The sequence below is a fragment of the Phocoena sinus genome, chromosome 11 (genome assembly GCF_008692025.1).
Source record: "Phocoena sinus isolate mPhoSin1 chromosome 11, mPhoSin1.pri, whole genome shotgun sequence".
NCBI classification, from domain to species: Eukaryota; Metazoa; Chordata; class Mammalia; order Artiodactyla; family Phocoenidae; genus Phocoena; species Phocoena sinus.
In genome coordinates, this window is record NC_045773.1 from 46,908,360 (window position 1) to 46,928,515 (window position 20,156).

The window sequence follows — 20,156 nt, forward strand, 5'->3', positions numbered from 1 at the left end:
CTTTGAGCAAAGGAGGTTCATGAAAGGTCAAGCTGGGAAATGCCAAGATATCCTTTCATTGGAAGGGCATGGCCTGGCGGCAGGTGGAAGCTGACTGAAAAAGCACAAGGATGGAGGCACGAATAAAATCTAGGAGGTTGAACACAGTAGGTCCGAGTCTGCAAACCAGAGCCATAGGCGAGTGGCTGACAAACACTGAAGTCGAATCAAGCGGACCTAAGGAAACGTGAATGCGAGGGATGAAGTGGAAAGAAGGGTATCTGATGGTTGCTAGGTTTCTGACTTAGACAACTGGGTAGACGGTGGCACATCCACCAACACAAGAGGAGCAAGCCCGTGATGAAAGACAAGGTCAGTTTTGCATAACTGAAGTTTGAGGTGCGTATAGGATGGCAGGAAGGCATATGGAAAGGGACCCCCCCCACAAGAGACTTGGGGAGGAGTTAGAAGCCACTCGGTTTTTGCGAGCAAACAGGCGCCAGAGGTAACCTTGGGAGAGTCCGGCCTGCTGGAAGGCTCCACCCCCACGCCCCGCAACGAACGGCGGAGAGGCCAGCTGCAAAGCCTCGAGGTCCCTTCCGCCCGTTGGGCCTTGCTGCGCCTGCCCAGGCAGGCATCGCGGACCCCACTTCCGCTTCCGGTCCCAGGGTCTTGGCGGCTGGGCGCGGCGGGGCGGGGCTTAGGGCGGCGGGTGCCTGGCAGACGAAGTAGCTTTTGGGTGGCCGGTGGGCTCCTGCCAGCGGGCGTGGCGGGCCTCGGTGGGCAGTACGGGCGGCCCGGGGCGGATGCGGCAGCCGCGGGTGTCGGGCCCAGCGACGGCCCCGGGGCGTAAAGGCGACGCGCGAGGCCCGAGGAAGAGAGGCAGGCGGCCGGGACCAGGCGAGGCGGGAGGCTGTGGCCGTGAGGCCGGGGGGCGCGAAGAGAGCAGGCAAAAGAGGGGCATGGTGGCCCGGGCGTCTGGGCGAGAAGAGGTAGAAAGTGACAAGTCGGGTGAGGGCGTTCGGAGCTGGGAAGGCCTCAGCGAGGCGGCGAGTGGAGGGGCCGGGGGACCAGGTGGGCTCTTCAGACCCGTCGGACCGGCCGGGCTTCGAAGCAGCGAAGGAGGCGGAGCTCCCCTTGCAATCAGGAAGACACAGTAAGGAAGCCACGCAGGGGTCACTCCCTTTCTAGCCTTTGCACCCCTTCTCCTGCACCCGTGTTTTACCACTGGTGTTTCACTTGCATCTACATGGGCTTTACTGATACACACGGTTGACCCGGAGAGAAAAAAACAGGAATTCGCTTAAAAGGTGTTTGTCCTGTTAGGATCCCTTGCTCAGAAGTTCTGTAAAAGGAATTCCTGCTAGTGATTCACTTTGGCTTGTATGAAATCATGATGCTAGAGGTTATTCAGCTGTCTTAGAATTTATACAGGACCTTAATAGAAATTAGGTCTTTGATTTAAAAACAAATGTATGTTTTCATACAGCTATTCAGGGAAATAAAAATGGATGGCTTCACAATTTTTTTTTTTTAAGTGATATTGCTTTTTCCTCCTCAATGTAAAATCTTTTCTGGTATGTTTTGTTGTTTTGTTCAGCCAAGGAAAAAAGAAAAGTTACTGAAGCCTCAAGTGATGATCCACAGCCAGGGATTGACCTGGTAAGAAAGGAATCATTAACCAGTTCGGAATCTTTCCAAACAGTGGAATGCAGTGAATTTCAAAGTACGGCTTTCTTGCAGTCTTTGGGTAAGGAAAGTTTGGTAAAAGGTATTAAAAGAAGAATTCGAATTAAAAAATTTAAAAGCTTAGAACAGCCACCTCTCAAAATAACTGAAAATAAGGCTACACAAAATAGTAAGGTTGAATTCCAAGATGAACTGTACAAGAATACTCCAAAATATTCTTGTAACAGCTTGTCACCTGGAGTAGAAAATAATTGCATTTTAAGATTACGTGATTGCAGTTGTTTCCCCCATTCCAAGAGTTGTAATGATGAAAATAACCTTGCATATAAACCTGATGGTGGATATATGCATGTACCAGAAAATTCCTCAGAGTTAAAGAAAGAAAACCCTAGGAGTCTTGGAGATAAGAGTGACACAAATAATATTCCTCAGCTTTTACAAACTGAAGAAAACTTAATGGGAGTAAATCAGTTATTACTTGAAGAAAATGACTCATACCAAAGTAAAAATAAGGACTTGCTTTCCTGCCTTCAAAGTGAAAAAAATAAACATTCATTAGAGGAGAGCAGTGTTGGGAGAAAACCCAGAAAAAGGATGAAGGTGTCTGAAAAAGGAGATGAAATGGTCATTAAGATGAGATTCTCTAATGTGTATAACAAATCTGAGCTGGTGTTACAAGAAAACAGAACAGGTGCTGAAGGTAAAGAAACAGAGACTTTAGAGGCTAAAAAAAGTCCTTTAGAAGTTTTTAGAAAAGTAAACAACAACACGCTGTCACCAATGGATCATTTATTAAGTCTTCCAGAAACAGGGAAAAAAACAAGTCATGAACACCATGTAAATCCTATGTTTCAGAAAACTCTTGAGCCACTTTCAAAAGAAGAAAAAAAGAATGCTTCAGAGCCTTTAGGATGTAAAAGGATGGATCCAGAGGAGTATTTTAAGTGGATGAAAAACTCAATAGTGAAGTCACCTAGCGATTGCCATCCTATTGAAAAGAGAGCTTCGAGGGAAGACTTGAAGAATGAAGCTGAAGAATCTAAATTTAGCTGTCAAAGAGCAATACCAATGACTGGCAAAAGAACTTGGCCTTGTTATTCGTGTGCTAGAATATCTGCCCAGTGTTGGAAAAAGGCTTCCTTGCCACAGTCAAATAACTTTCTTCCTGGGTCTCAGGAAAGTTTTAGGCAAGTTGATTTTCTTAAACACCAAACAAATCAAACTCATTTAACTGATTCCAAATTGATGCTACAAAGTTCTCTAACAGAAACAAGCAGTGAATCTTCAAGTAGAGAGAAATTGGATTCTAATTTAAATTGTTTATCTTCAGTCTCTACAGTGGAACCTACTTTAATGGTTATAAAGGAACCTATCATCAATGATAATAAAAAAATGAAGTCAGAGAAACTAAGCAGAAGTGCGTCAGAGGTAGTTTCTAATACTATTGAAGATACTCCATTAACTAATGTGACTCAAAACTTAACAGGAAGTAAAAAAAAAGATAGAGGGAATTTAACAAAGCTGAATTTGACAGTGGCTTCCCAGGATGGCCAGGAAGCAAATAGCTCTACAGGCAAAACTATTCATCGAAAAGCATGCATTGCTAAGCAAACACTGGTTGTTCCAGACTTGATTAAGATATTGAACACAGGACGGCTGACTAATTTTAAAATTCCCTTACTTAAGAACAAAACAGAAAAAAGAAAAATACATGGCAAGTCATCAGAGAGAGAAGTATATAGTCCCCTAGAACTTCTTGACAGTTTATCTGGAGCAGAGGTAAGGCCGAATAGGACTAAAGAAAATGTCACCACAGTAACTTCAGGACCTCAATCTTTGAGCATACAAAATAGTGTAGTTCCAGTGCAAGCTGGTTCTGACTCATACTGCAGTAAGAGTTCCGGTATTATTTCTCCAAGCTTTTTAAAGCAAGGTAATGATAATAAACCATCTAACCACATCTCTAAACCAGGCAATATTGTTTCTAATAAGGAAGCTGTTTCTCTCACAGTTGAAAATAATACTATTTCTTGTGATCCTGGGTGTATAAAGAAAAGTCCCGCCTTCTGCTCTAGTGAACAAGAAAGATTCAAAGCAGTTTTCTCTGAAGTTAGTGGTAGAAAAATGGCTGAGAACGTTTCAGAAATTGAAGTGGGGTTTCCAGATATTCTTAAAGCATATGAAGATGATGTCCTCTTAATTGATGTAATTCAAGATGACCCAGACCTCTTTGGAGTCTCCAATGAAGGGGAGCTCTCATTTACTTCCGAGGTTCCCGTGATAAGCCAGGAGCCCAATGTTGCTGAAGAGCACCAGTCAAGAGACTCCAAGCACATGGAACTTCCAGAAAAAAAAGAACCAAGTGATGACTTGAGGTATGCATATTCAAGTATGCCTTTTGGTACAGATTATTGTTGCAGGTTTCAAAAGCACTTTCTACTCTTAGGTGTCACTAATTTATTCAGTGATCGTTGACGCTCCATTATTTTTTTAACCCAGTTATTTATTAAATGTAATATAGTGTGTAATTGCTAAGACCTGGAAATGTCATTAATGCTGAAACTTAGAATCAAAATAAAACAATTATATATATTTGAAATTATAATGGAGCAGATTAACTGTTCAGAATTTTAAATGGTGGTTTATAAAGTGGCTTTTTAAATTAGTGAGATTGCTTCTTTCAAAAGTCAAATTTATTTTCATAGTTTTTTAATAATTGTAAATACACAGATACACTTTTATTTCAACCAAGTTACGTATTAAGAACAGTGCTATGTATTTTAACCCATTTTCTGTGGCTTCCTTGTTAAACAAAAAATCCATTTTTCAGTGACCAGAGAAGCCTTGGAAAAGTTTATTTGAATTAGAACTTGAAAGTCGAATCAAAAGTTAAACTCATATTCAGAGGGGAAAAGGACGAATTTTTTTTCATGGTTTTACTTTTAAGGTGATGGTTTTATTTTTTTTAATTTATTATTATTATTTTTTGAGTAAATGTTGCTTTAATATCAGCAAGGATAGAATAGGCATCTTGGTTAAAAGCAAGTAAAGGTGATTCTTTTTTTTTTGCCATAAATAGTAGAATTTTTATTTATTTTGTTTTTAATTTTAGAATTTTATTTATTTATTTATACAGCAGATTCTTATTAGTTATCCATTTTATACATATTAGTGTATACATGTCAATCCCAATCGCCCAATTCATCACACCACCAACCCCCCAGCACCACCACTTTCCCCCCTTGGTGTCCATACATTTGTTCTCTACATCTGTGTCTCTGTTTCTGCCCTGAAAACCGGTTCATCTGGACCATTTTTCTGGGTTCCACATATATGCGTTAATATACGATATTTGGTTTTCTCTTTCTGACTTCACTCTGTATGACAGTCTCTAGATCCATCTAAGTTGATGGTTTTAAATGATGACTTAGCCCCCAAAGAGAGTGAGTTTGCCTGAATCAACTTTAAATGGAGCCAAGTAATAACCTTCTTGTTCGGGAAATTAACCTATCTGATTGGCCTAAATTTTATTTACTATTATGTCATATTTTACTAAATTTTTATAATTCCTTAAGCTCTAATTTATATTTGTATGTTACAGTACTGGAATATTGGAATGTTCTGTGAACAGACTCGAAACATAAACACTTTCCACTAAGATTCAATAGTACATGACTTAAATTTGTCTGGTATTCATAAATTTTAGTTACTTTGTGATATTACATTCTTCTTGATGTTCTCAGTGTGACAATAACTTGTAACTTATCACCAAATAGAGTACTTTCTATATCCCAAAGGAAGGACCAAGAGCTTTATCTGTTATTTTTTAAAACCGTCCATAATGAGGATGGTAATCTGCCCATTTTGAGGTGGAAAAAATGAAGATGACAAGTTGTCAGTTGTCCAGATTCACACTGCTAGTAACAGAATCTGGATTTGAACTATCTTAGTTTAAAATTAGTGGTCAAGAACTTAACCTTTATAGTCTGACCTAGGGTTTTGAATCTTTTCCTTTCCCTAATAGCCCTGTCACCTTGTAGGCAAATTGTTGATATTTTACCTTATCTGTAAAAAGGGAAGGTACTTGCCTCTCAAGGTCGTGAGGATTAATCAATGAAGGGATGGGAAAGGTTTTGGTGTAATACTGAGTGAATAGTAAGAGCTCAATAAAAGGTAGTTAATTAAAGGTGCTTTTAACTCTTTCAAAGGCAAACATCTCTGTTAGCTAACAAGATGTTGACAGTGAACTGCAGTTGAAGGTAGAAAGAGAGAAATGTTGTAAACTGGGCATAAAGTTTGTTTTTTATATTTTTTTTTCTTTCTTAGGATAATGGCTGATTTTATAAAAATGATACGTGTTCATTATATTAAAAGTGTAAGAGGGAGGGAATCTCACCACCCAAAATAACAAATTAATTACTCAAAATTTGTATGCCTGTCTAGGCATACATGTGGATATAATTTCAGAAAAGTTGGATCATGCCACTTTTTAGTAAACATTTAATTTTACTTACGTTTAACTTGGGGAAGGAGGGACTGAAGTGAAACTAAAGGAACTGCTGAATCAATATACTTCTTTACAACAAGAAATTAGTTCCTGTGCTTCCCTGGTGGTGCAGTGGTTGAGGGTCCGTCTGCCGATGCAGGGGGTACAGGTTCGTGCCCTGGTCCGGGAAGATCCCACATGCCGCCGAGAGGCTGGGCCCGTGAGCCATGGCCGCTGAGCCTGCGCGTCCAGAGCCTGTGCTCCACAACGGGAGAGGCCACAACAGTGAGAGGGCCGCGTACCGCAAAAAAAAAAAAAAAAGACAAACCAAGAATCAAATTTACTTCAGATAATTTTTCTATTATTGTAACTTCATTTCCTTTTATGGCAGGAGTACCAATTATACTTGTTTTTAGCTCTTCTTTTTCTTTCATCCCTGCTTCTGAAGTTTTGGTTTTTAAATAAACTTTAAAATTTCCTCAGTAGTTATTTTAATATTTTCATTTTTCTGCACTGGAAATACCAGTTTTACAGTCATCCACAGTGCTAGGATAAACCTTAACAGGGAAAAATGGACGCATGATCACCAGAGGGTCTGCTAATAGTTATACAGAAAATTGTTAATGGTTCTAGAACTAGATGAAGCTTAAAACATAATTTCTAATGTTAGCTCTCTCCCTTTTACCAATCAGTTGCTAATTAGTACATTACTGTTTCCTCACTCTACGACACTGAGAGGTTGAAACCTGTTAGAATGAGTTTCTGTTTTACAGAAATAGAAATTGAAGATGGGAGGGCTATGCCCAGAAATTGTCAGAAGCTCTGGACTACCTCTTATTAGTAAAACAGGTAGACAAACCTGAGTTTATTTGTAAGGTATTTAAGTTATGTTAGAATACTTATTCATTGTCAGTCTCCACTGTGGGGGAAGTCCATATTAAAATCCAAAGCATTAGAAGCATATTAGAACTAATTCCCTAAGACTTGAACTGATGAACTTAGACATGTATAATGGGTGAAATAGGTAAAACTTTTGAATTAGCCTGTAAGTCTAGTTAGAGATGTGAGAATGTCTGTAATCGTCAGTGCTGGACAGTTAATCTGTACTAGAATATAGGATTATGTTCAATCACGTATGCTAGAATATCAGTCAAGTGATATTATACAGTGGATCATTGAGATTTTAAGAATCTGCCAGATATTCACGGGAATTACTATATAGCTGGGGAAGTGGGGACTAATGTGTTTGAAACAAAAATATGTAAACTGAGGTACAAGAACACTAGTAGTTTAGGAAAGAGGGTTGAAAGGGCCTCTTGGAAAAGCCAAAATTTGTACTGATCCTTAACGGTTGGATTGATTTAGATTAACAAGGGGGAAGAAGGAAGAAAGTTTGGAGAGGTAGAAAATTAATAAAGAAAATGTGGGCAGAAGGTAAAGGTAGCTATGAATATGGTTGTACAGGGCAGATTATGACTTCTTCAGACAGAAGTAGGAGCCGTTCTCTTTTCCCACAGCACCTTTTGCTACCTCACTTATGGCACTGATTTCATGATGATATAATTTACATCTCTCACCTGCTAATACTATTGGACCTTTTTTTTTTTTTTACTTTTCTTTTTTCTCTTTATTTCCAAATTTATTGAGACATATTTGATATATCATTTATGTAAGTTTAGGGTGTACAATTTGATGATTTGATATATGTATATGTTGCAAAATGATTACCATAATAAGGTTAGCTGACACATTCATCTCTGTTCCTATGAGTTCTTTCTTTTAGATTCCACATACAAGTGAGATCATACACTATTTGTCTAGACAAAATGAAAAGGCAGCCTATGGAATGGGAGAAAGTATTTGCAAATCATGTATCTGATGAAGGATTAATATCTAAAATACATAAGGAATTCATATAACTTAATAGCAAAAAACCAGATAACATGACTACTTTTTTTTAATCTTCACATAGTTAGGAACTCAACAGATTGAGTCAGCCAACTAAGAGCATTGTACAGGCCTGATTACACAACAGGAATCAGAAAATTTAACTTTAGCCAACAAAACATACACTAATCTAGTAGACCTTAATAATTTTGATAAAATATGTTTTATTTGCCCATTTTATTATAAACACAGTTATTAGTCTTGTTTTATTTTCTTTGTAGATGCAACCTTTAATGAGTTCAGTGAAGTCTTGAGAGGAGAACATATTTTTTGTTACTGAATACAGTCTACTTTTCATCTTGGTACCCACCAATGTAAATACATTTGCACAAGAATATATACTCTTGTGTATATTCTCTATTTTTCTTTCTTTCTTTCCTCTTTGTTTCTGGTGTTATCCTCTATAATAAGTTCTTGGTTTAGAGTAGATATCTCAGACACTTTTCCATGGGAACATCATTTTCTCTTTGTGTGTGTGTGAGACAGATATTTAACTTTTGTGTACCGTATCTTGTATTCCATGGCTCACATAAACTGTTGGACTTCTTGAGGGCGGGAAGTGTCCATGTCTCATTTGCCTTTGTAAACCCAGTCACTCATACATTGAGGGAGGGGAGAGAATTAAGGTTTCAATTCCTACTATGTTGTAGGGTGTTTCTCAAGCATTGGAATATATGTAAATGGAGACAGTGAATCCTTTCTTTCTAAAGCAGATAGATGTTTAAGAATAGTAAAAATAAGACTTGGTAAGTAGGGTGATACCAGACTAAGACGGTTGGAAAATTAGGCATCAAAATTTGAACTTGGTATAGAATTGATGCTGGTGATCAGTTTGGATCATTTATACCACCTTTGCAACTTGGACTTAAATCCATGAAAAGCCATTGTACATTCTAGAGCTGGTAAATAATAAACTTCTAGGGGGAAAAATACCTAGCACCACTGTACAGAAAATAAAAGCCTATTACTTTTGCTCAGGCATTTGAGTCCCATTTAGACCATGCCTAGCATGGATCTATGCTGGGTAAATTATATTGTCTCAAGAAATCCACCCCACTTACTTTCTCAGATCTTGGGGAATCAGTTTGTTTCCCAAGAGACTGGCCTCTGTCACCAGGTTTACAATACCAAATGACCAAAAAAACCCCAAAAACAAAAACAAAAAATGCTTTCCAGCAAAAGTAAAGGTCATTCTCTTTCTTTCCCTCATTTATTTACACTCTTTGGCCTGTCTTTCAAGAAGCTCATCTTACTCCATTCTCCCTGTCCACTGAATATCTGAGGCACTCTAACTATAATGCACAATTTTACACTTAATTGTAAGAACTGACATTTAGTGTCTACCCTGTGCTAGATACATTACTTATGCTATTTCATTAAGTAGAACAATTCTGAGATTGACCATATCTTTAAAATTGAGCCAAAGTCACTAACTTTCCAAAGGACACACAACTAGTAAGCATCAGAGCTGAGATCTGGACGCAGGGCAACCTGCTCCAAAGTCGATCTCCCCTCCCCAAAACAGCATGCTGGAAGAGTGGCACTTTGGTTCTTTACATGGCTTCAAATCCATTATTCTGTAGACTGCCACAGAACATTATTTACTTTTTGACCCCTTTCCTCTCTCATCTCGTCCTCCTCTTTATTTTTTTAATTAATTAATTCATTTATTTATTTATGGCTGCGTTGGGTCTTCGTTGCTGCACGTGGGCTTTCTCTAGTTGTGGGGAGCAGGGGCTACTCTTCGTTGCTGTGTGCAGGCTTCTCATTTCTGTGGCTTCTCTTGTTGCGGAGCACGGGCTCTAGGCACACGAGCTTCAGTAGTTGTGATGCATGGGCTTAGTTGCTCTGCGGCATGTGGGATCTTCCCGGACCAGGGCTTGAACCTGTGTCCCATGCAATAGCAAGCGGATTCGCAACCACTGCGCCACCAGGGAAGCCCTCATCCTTTAAAGTAGCAGGTGGTGCAGTATGAAGAAGCATCATTCTGATTTTTACTTTTTTCTCTTTTGGACCACATAAACCATTGTTTGTTTTTGCTGAAATAAATGGTACTGTACTTGATGGAGTTATCGTTTATAATATTAGGAGACCGAGCACCTCACATCCTGGCATCAGGCTTGGGAACCTCTGGCCCACTGAATTGGATACTGTAATATTTCTGTTTTGGGCCACTGTTATCTGCAGAATAACTGCCCCAGTGAGTTTATGGTAGTCCTTTTCGCAAACAATATGTGAGTGTGTAAATAAGTGAACATTGACTGCACTCAGCTAGTTAGCATCTCAAAAGGAAGCAATAACATTCTGAATTTTTCTTGGGCATTCTGAATTTTTCTTGGGAATTTTTTCTGAATTTTTCTTGGGCAATAACATTCTCTTAGTTTTCAAGCTTTTTCTGCTAATAATTATTTTAGATCTGTCGTCTTCAAACCTGTTTGTCAGTTACCCATACTAAAGATACATTTTACATTACAGTCTGGTACCTACCTATGAATATGTAAGACAATAGATTTATAAAAATAGTATTTCCCTTACTACATGTGGTCTAGTATCATATTTTGTATTTTATTCTGTTTTATTTAAAAATCCTTGTTGGAACCCATTAAATTACATCACCCCCTTGAAAAATGCTCTGTTAGAGGGTAAACCTGATGTAATCTATGTGGTTCTTCAGAAGCCTCTCTTATTCTCCTCTCCTTTTTGCTCAGATCTTCTCTTTTGTTTCCCTGTATTCTGTAGCCTCACCCAAGTCTGTTTCTCTCCTTTCCTCCTTCTACCCTTCATTTTTCCCCCTTTCTACTCCACTAATGAAAGCTGTAATATATTTATGGGGGTTACAATTTTATTTTTCCTAATCTAGTTGAATTTAACTTTGTGTCTTGCAAATTCAAAACAAAACTAAATTACTTGTAACAAGAGTGGCATGTGCAATTTTACCTTCCCTGTAAGTTACTTATTCATAGTAAAAAGTTTCTCACTCTTATGAACTATACCAGCAGTGTTAAAATACTATTGTAATACTTTGAAATTAAAGCAGTACACTTGCTATACTTTTTTGGGTTTTGGGTTTTTTTTTTTTTTTTTTTTTAAGGAATAACCTTCTGTGTGTCTGGGCTGTACCTATTTGTGAATGTAACTTTCAGCATAATTAGAAACAGCCCTCAATTCTCTATTTATTGAGTCAGTTAATCCTATTCATGCTATTACCTTGAATATCTCTCATGGTTTTTCCTTTCTCTCAATTCTCACTGCTACTATCTTATTCATATTTCTTCTAAATTATTGCAATTAGCTCCTGGTTAATCTTCCTGAAATCTCTTAGTATATCCTCCTCCACGGTAATATTTTGAAGTAGAAATTGATCTGCCAGTGACTGCTTACAGTACTCCGGTGGCTCTCAGCCACCTGAGGATAGAGTCTGAATTGATTGGCATGGCTTATTATGGCTCTTTAGTGGATCTGCATCCATTCTGTCTTTGGCAGCTATGGGGTTGGTGGGGAGGAAAGTGTGGGGGGAGGCTAATAAAAGATAAGCAGAGCAGGCAGGTCACTGTTTCCACAATATGTCATTATCTGAATCCTTTTGCATGTGCTTCTTTATCCAAAAGTTCCTTTCTTTTCATTCATTTGTCCTCTAAATCACATCTGAGATATTATTCTAGGGATTTGTTCTAGTAGTTCTCTTGGCACAGATCTCAGTATATTATGTCTCCTTGTATGTGCACCTCCTCCTATGCTGGGAGTTTGTAGACAGGAGAGAGGCATCTTCATTTGCGTCTCCCTAGTGTCTGGCCAGGAGGATGTTAGGTGCTGAGTATATGGTTAGCAACTAGATGCACATGGACCTTGTTCTCACAGAGCTTTTAGTCTATCAAGGGCTGCAAATGATTAAGCAAATACAATAAAATATGATAGGAAAAGTGCAAGGTGTTGAAGGCTTCCTCGCCCTAGTAACATTTAAGTTGAACACTAAAGAATAGGAACTAGGCAATAGGTGAAGAAAAGTGAGTAGAAAATTGAGAGGGAAGGAGTAGTCTATAGGTGGGCCTGCAGGGAAGAGCATGTTACAACTGAGAGACAGAAATAACATCCCATGGCTTAGTGTTCAGGTGGCAAGAAATGAACCTACAGAATATGCAGAAAGCTCAGTCGTGCAGGGCTTTGTAAATAGGATGACCATAGAATTGATCTTCTGAATTGCAAAAATTTTGAGAGGGAAATGGGGGGGAGGTATTAATAATTAATATGCCAGGATAAGAGGCATACACAGATCATCCTAGACAAACTAGAATTCATGGTGAGCTTGAACTTTATCCTAAGAGTATATAGGGATTCACTGAAGGACTTTACTTCCAGTAGAGAATTTGATCAGATTTACATTTTAAAAATCATGACAGCTCTGGTGTGGAGAACAAATTGGCAAGGAGCTATTGTCATAATTAGACCAAAGGACATGGTGACTTCAACCAGAAGTGGGAGTGGATTTGAGAGAGGTTTAGGAAGTGAAGATTGATTAATCAAATGGGGGCGAGGTTAGAGGTAGGAGTTAAGGATGATACCTGGTTTCTCTTGTTTCAAAGAAGGGCATTACAATTCTCTGATGAAAACGCAGGATTGGGGAGGGATGCTGGTCATGAGGTAAATTTAGACATGTTGAGTTGGAGAGACCTTTGAAATACTGAAATGGAGTTATTCTAGTAGACAGATATGAGTCAAGAGGTATGAATCGGGGGAGGAGATTTGTATATATTTGTGTCTTGTTTGTACTTTTATTTTCCCATTCTTTTTTAAAATTTATTTTATATTTTTGGCTGCGTTGGGTCTTCATTGCTGCACAAGGGCTTTTCTCTAGTTGCGGTGAGCAGGGGCTACTCTTCGTTGTGGTGTGCGGGCTTCTCATTGCAGTGGCTTCTCTTGTTGCGGAGCATGGGCTCTAGGCACGCGGGCTTCAGTAGTTTTGGCACGTGCGCTCAGTAGTTGTGGCTCGCGGGCTCTAGAGCACAGGCTCAGTAGTTGTGGCGCACGGGCTCAGTTGTTCCGCGGCATGTGGGATCTTCCTGGACCAGGGCTTGAACCCGTGTCCCCTGCATTGGCAGGCGGATTCCTTTTTTTTTGTTACATACACAAGTTTTTTTAAATGATAAGGTAGTTCAAAGCAGAAAATCAAAGATGATACTATTTTCAGAGAAAATTTTTTTAAAAAGCAGAATTAAGGTTCTGAATAATTGAGGTAACGTTGAAACTTGTAAGGAAAATCCCTCTCACAAAGTATAATATCATATAATTTAAAAAGCCATTGGTTTTCATACATGTGTCTATAAACTTAAAGTTATATAAATGCACTTACTTTTTTTAAACATCTTTATTGGAGTATAATTGCTTTACAATGTTGTGTTTGTCTCTGCTGTGTAACAAAGTGAATCAGCTATATGTATACATATATCCCCTCCCCCTTCCGCCTTCCCTCCCACCCTCCCTACCCCACCCCTCTAGGTGGTCACAAAGCACCGAGCTGACATCCCTGTGCTATGAAGCTGCTTCCCACTAGCTATCTATTTTACATTTGGTAGTGTATATATGTCCATGCCACTCTCTCGCTTCGTCCCAGCTTACCCTTCCCCCTCCCTGTGTCCTCAAGTCCATTCTCTATGTCTGCATCTTTATTCTTGTCCAGGCAGGCGGATTCTTAACCACTGCGCCACCAGGGAAGTCCTATTATATTTTATTCTGTGTACTTCTATATACTGTTGTCCAAGTTTTTAAAAATGGAATAGTGTTTGGCCACTTTTTTTTTTTTTTTGCTGTACATGGGCCTCACAGTGTTGTGGCCTCTCCCGTTGCGGAGCACAGGCTCCGGACGCGCAGGCTCAGCGGCCATGGCCCATGGGCCCAGGCACTCCGCAGCATGTGGGATCTTCCCGGACCGGGGCGCGAACCCCTGTCCCCTGCATCGGCAGGTGGACTCCTAACCACTGGGCCACCAGGGAAGCCCTGGCCACTTGTTTTTGAGTGGCTCCTATAGCTGTAGTTTTCATTTGTTGAGCCTATGCCATTGGCTTTAAGGACATTTTATCTTATTTAATCCTCACAATAACCTCGTGGGTAAGTGGTATTCTCATTTTACAGATACGGTTAGACTCAAAGAATTTAAATAATTTTGCCACTGTTGACATAGTAAGTGGCAGAACAATATTTGAACCCAGGTTGGTTTAACTCTGATCTCCATAGCTGTTACCTTTAGACCTTAGGTTGTCTTCAGAGACTACAAAAAGAGATTCAAACTGCTCTCACACTCTTCCTTTTACATTGGCGGTAAGACATACATACACATGCTTAAGAGTAGGAGGTAAACATTATCTTGCATTGGTGTAATACTTTAGAAATGTTTTAAATGCCTGGTATATGTCGTCAGTTCTCTCTGAGTAACAAAGTTTGAGTGGCAGCACTCCCTAACAATTGTGGCGAATGTGATTAAAGAGCCAAATGCAGGGGCTTCCATGGTGGCGCAGTGGTTGAGAGTCCACCTGCCGATGCAGGGGACACGGGTTCGTGCCCCGGTCCGGGAGGAGCGGCTGGGCCCGTGAGCCATGGCCGCTGAGCCTGCGCGTCCGCAACGGGAGAGGCCACAACAGTGAGAGGCCCATGTAACGCAAAAAAAAAAAAAAAAAAGAACCAAATGCAGAATCTGCTTGGGTGTGCTATCCCAGAATAGTACTCTGGCCTTGGAGGACTTGAGCTGGTGTTCACCAGGCTGCTAAAGCTAGTATTGTGTAATGTTTAGAGGAGTGGATAGTTCTGCTAGAATATGGTATAATGTGTAAGCTCTGTTTGCTTTATAATAGAGAACTCCCTGTACTGGATCCCGAATTGATGAAGTCAGAGATCTGTGCTTCCTTGTCAGCAGGTAAAATTTGACATTTTCAGAATGTGTAATATTGAAGTATTTTTATATCTCTATTTAGGCATAGTCAGAATGAATTCATTAAAATAGGAAGCTTTTCATTTTAGAGTCTGTCAACCACGTTTTACAGTTTGTCAGTTTTTCCTCAGTTTTGCCTGGTTGGCAGATCAGATTTTGAGAAATTTTCCAGTTGATTATTTAATAAATAACTTTGTTAGGCTTTATCTACAAAAGATAATTGACCTTAGCAATTTTTGTAGTCTCATTTTTGAAACTGAAATATATATTTAAGCTTTACCACATTTTAAATCTGAGTCCCTTTTAATATTTTTTTAATAATAGCTAATCCTAAGTTTAAATAACTGAATCTTTACAGGAAATAATTTGAAAGTTAATTTCAAAAACTTGCAAATTTTAAAAATATATTGAAAAATAGCTGGACATGATCAAGAAAGATTCTTAAATTTATCTTTATGTCTCAATTTTGTCTTACTGCCAATTCTTTTTATACCATGTAATGGAGTTATTTTGATAGAGAGGGAGGAATAAATGTATAATTTGCTGAAAATGCTGCTTCATATTTGTCACATTGGACTTTAAAAGAGTCTCTGAATTCTAACTCATTTTTAGAACAATCTTTAAATGACTTGGTTATTTTGTCATTTAAAGTTTCTACAGTTGAATGTTATTTCTTTTCAGCAAGTGAGATAAAACATGATTCCGAAGGTGCAAACATTTCCTTAGGTGAAGTTACTAATGAGACTTCTTCAGATGAAAAACTGGGAGACATCAGTGAACACACAAAAAGTTCAGACTTGGATGAAAAGGTACTAGGGAATCTTTTGCATTTTCTTATTTCTTGGTCCAGATAGTGGTAAATACAGAAGTCCATCTTAGCAGTGCTGTCAGGTGACAAGGGAATGGCCTTTTTGTTGAGTAAAAGAGTCACGTCATTCTGGCCATGGGACATACTGCTTGATGCTTGCCATAAGCACAGTATTAATAGAGTTTCGCTTGTCTGGGAAAATAATTATATATTTAGCTTTTTAGAATCCTAAAGTTCTTAAACCTATGTAAATCTTTCTAAATTGTTACATATCTTCCTGCCTCACCAAGTACAAAGTACTGAATATCATTTGATCTTCTTTGAAATTTTAGAATATCATAGTGCCTGAGTGGTATGAATGCAAGCATCAGTTATTCGACCACAGATGTAGAAGGCATAGGAATTGGAGCTAAACCTAACTTGATGTTGGAACATACCACTGGTGTATGATATGGAGAAAATTTGGGGTATCAGTTATCTGCCAGATAATGTGTATGATTGTCTTAACCTTTTGAATAATTTAATTGACTCCTAGACAACTATTTCATGTTTCTTTCTCCTTATTCCTCCTCATTTGTCCTCATAGCTAACAACCTTGTTTCCTACTTTACCAAGAAAATTGAAGTAATTGGAAAAGAAGTTCCTACCAGTACATTAGGCCACCTACCTGCACCTGTTCCCAAAACTCCAGCTTCACTTCTATTACACTGGATGAACAGGCCAAGGCTATTCCCTTCTACCTGTGTGCTAGAATCCATCTCTTCCCTCTTTTAAAATACTACTCCAGTAATTCTCCTTTCATTACTGGATCATTCTCTTCAACATAAGCATGCTTTTCTCCCATCTTCAAACAAAACCAAAAATACATTTTCATGGTCCCATTTTCCTTTTCACCTGTCGTCCTGTTTCTCCAAAGACTTGTCTAGACCCTCTATCCCCAGTTTCTCTCCTCCAGTTCCAAAGATACTCACCTTCACCTCCACCAAAACTACCTGTCTTAAACTCTCCAGTGACCTGCTCGTTGCCGAGTCTAATAGACATAGTTCAGTCTTAATCTTACTTAACCTATCACCAGTATTTAACAGTTGATCACGCTTTCCTTGAAACATTTTTTTCACATGGCTTTCAGGTTAAACATGCACGCCTAGTGTCCTGTCTGTCTGCAACTTCCCAGTTGGTTTTGCTGGTCTCTCCTGATCTCCCTGACCTCTACATGTTGGAGCGACCCAGTGCCTAGACCAGGAGTCTGTTCTTTTTTCCTATCTAGATTTGCTCCTTAGATGGTCTCATCCAACCTCATTGCATTGAATGCCATTTGTGTGCTAAGACTCTCAAATTGATATCTCCAGCTTGAACTTTGTCTCCGAGCTGCAGACCTTTCTGTCTAGTTGCCTATTTGATTTTTCCACTTGGATGTCCAATTACACTTCTCAAACTTAACATGTTCAAAACTGACCTCCTGTTAGATGTCCCCTACCCTACCACAAACCAGCCGTTCCTGTAATTTTCACCTTTTCTATTAAAGGCAACTCTATCCTTTATAAGTTATTTAGGCTCAAAAACCTTGGATTTTCTTACTTTCTTTTTCTCTCACTCCATATCCAGACTGTAAGGAAATCCTGCTGGCCTTAGCTTCAGATGATGTCTGGAAATTATTCACTTTTCATCACTCCCACACATACCACACAGGCCCAGGCCCAGGCCCCGCCTAATACCATCTCCTGCCTGAATTACTGCAGTGGTCTCCTAACATTTCTCCAGCTTCTGATATTGTCCTCTTGTAGTTTATTCTCAACATAGCATAAATTAGATCATGTTATTCTTCTGCTTCAAACTCTCCAGTGGCTTTTAATATTGAGATTCCTTACTGTGACCTACATGACCCTTTATCTGTTCCCCCTAACCCTACCCTACGTTGTTACCTCTCTGATCTCTTTGACTACTCTCCTTATCCATTTTACTCTGACCACATTAGCCTCCTTGCTGTTCTTGGAACAAACCAGGCTTTCTCCCACTTCACGGCCTTTGCCCTTGCCATTTTAGCTCCTAAAAAAAAAAAAAAAAAAGATGTAGTTTACTTTCTTATTTCCTTCACATCTTTACTCAAATTTCATGTTCTTAGGGAGACCTCCAATAACCATCCAACCTAAAATTCCAGTATTCTCCGTTCTGTCAACATTTCATATCCCCCTTTCTTGTATTTATCATGATATAATATACTTTACATTTACTTATTTATGTTTACCTCCATCTCTTCCTGCTAGGATGAAACTCCATGAAGGCAAAGATTTTTGTCCATTTTGCTCACAAATGAATCTTTAGCACCTAGAGCAGTGGCTTATACAGAGCAATAACACAGAGGGCTTCCCTGGTGGCGCAGTGGTTGGGAGTCCGCCTGCCAATGCAGGGTCCACGGGTTCGTGCCCCGGTCCGGAAAGATCCCACATGCCGCGGAGCTGCTGGGCCCGTGAGCCATGGCCGCTGAGCCTGCGCGTCTGGAGCCTGTGCTCCGCAACGGGAGAGGCCACAACAGTGAGAGGCCCGCGTACCGTGAAAAAACAAACAAACAAAAAACAGAGCAATAACACAAATGATTGGGTTTTTTTTGGCCGCTCCGCGCAGCATGCAGGATATTAGTTCCCTGACCAGGGATCAAACCTGTGTGCCCTGCAATGGAAGTGCAGAATCTTAACCACTGGACAGCCAGGGAAGTCCCAAATAGTTGTTGAATGAATATTGAGTGTGAACCTCATTTGAAAATAGTCTTTTGAGACTTCCCTGGAGGTCCAGTGGTTAGGACTTCGCCTTCCAGTGCAGGGGGTGCAGGTTCGATCCCTGGTTGGGGAGCTAAGATCCCACATGCCTCAGAGCCAAAAAATCAAAACATAAAACAGAAGCAATATTGTAACAGATTCAATAAAGACTTTAAAAAATCGTCCACATCAAAAAAAAAAAAGTCTTTAAGTGTTAGAAGTGTCCTGTAGCATGAATAAAAATATCACAAAGTACTTGCTTAATGGCTTGATGATAACAGCCACTATGTATTGAACCTTTATTAAATGCCAGCCAGCCAGTGCTAGAGACTTAGCACTGGTTATATCTTATCCCTATGATATAAGGAGGTGCTGTTCGGGAGTTCCCAAAGCCACCCTCAGGTTCAGTGCTTTGCTAGAAGAACTCATGGAGGTCAGCAAAGCTGTTATTGTAACTCAAGGTTACAGTTTATTTCAGTGGAAGAATACAGATTAAAGTCAGCAAAAGAAAGAGTCACATAGGGCAGAGCACAGGAGAAACGGAGTACAAGCTTCCAGTTTTTCTCTCCCAATAGAGTCACATGGACACTGCTTGCTCCTCCCAGGAGTGATGTATGACAAAAACAGAATATTGCCAGCCAGGGACTTGCCTGAAGCTTGGTCAGGGTTTTTATTGGGGTCAGTCACATAGGCATGGTTGACCACCTGCATAGCTGACCTTAGTCACTCAGTCTCCATCCAGTCCCTCCTGAGGTCAAGCTGATACCACATGGCTCAAGGACCCCGTCATAAATCACAAAGACTTTCTGGAGTGGCCCAAGGCCTCTTCCATAAATTACACTGTTAGCTTACATTATCTGTTGTGATCCCAGACACCCAGGTAAACAAAGACACACAATCAAGCAGCATATTCCAAGGGCTTATAAGTTACCTTCTAGGAGCAGGTCATAGGCCAGACCTTTAACATACGGCATACGGACAACCCAGATTTACTGAGTTATTCCTTTACTGCACATGAAGTGTGTACTGCTATTTCCCTTTGCAGATGAAAAAACTGAGACTTAGTATCTTGTCCAGGGTCACACAGTAGAATCCCTTGACTCTATAGCAGGGGTCAGCAAACCTTTTCTTTAAGACTAGATAGTAAATACTTGTCTGGCTTTGTGGGCCATATGGTTGCTGTCCTAGCTACTCAGCTCTGTTATTGTAAGGAGAAAGAAGCCATAGACAATATGTAAATAAATGTCAATTGCTGTGTTCAAATAAAACTTTATTTACAAAACAGGCAGCCTGCAGGCTATAGCTTGCCATAGCTTGCCAACCTTTGCTCTAAAGCTTTAAAAAATAAACAGTTTGTACTCTATTCTACGTAAAGCAGAAGAGAAGACTTTTTGCTTTCAATTCTGCAAGGATAGATTTTAAGAGATGTTTGCCAGAATTCACTGAGTTCTTAACACTAAATATTTAAAGATGTAGACTATTTTCAATATTAGCTCTTTTAAAAATAATCCCCAAAATCATTTATCTACTTCCTAGTGTGGTACTACTTTTTGGATTTGTTTAAGAGAAGGGGAA

General features: G+C 39.6%; 1 protein-coding gene across 1 annotated transcript in view; it reads left to right on the top strand.

The window, feature by feature from the left end:
- The first annotated feature begins 785 nt into the window (after positions 1-785).
- TOPAZ1 (testis and ovary specific PAZ domain containing 1) overlaps positions 786-20,156 on the top strand; it is a 65,977-nt gene continuing 46,606 nt past the window's right edge. Inside the window, 5 exon segments of the mRNA XM_032649025.1 lie at positions 786-989; positions 991-1,135; positions 1,580-4,043; positions 14,944-15,005; positions 15,702-15,829. Coding sequence (XP_032504916.1) covers positions 786-989; positions 991-1,135; positions 1,580-4,043; positions 14,944-15,005; positions 15,702-15,829 — 3,003 coding nt within the window.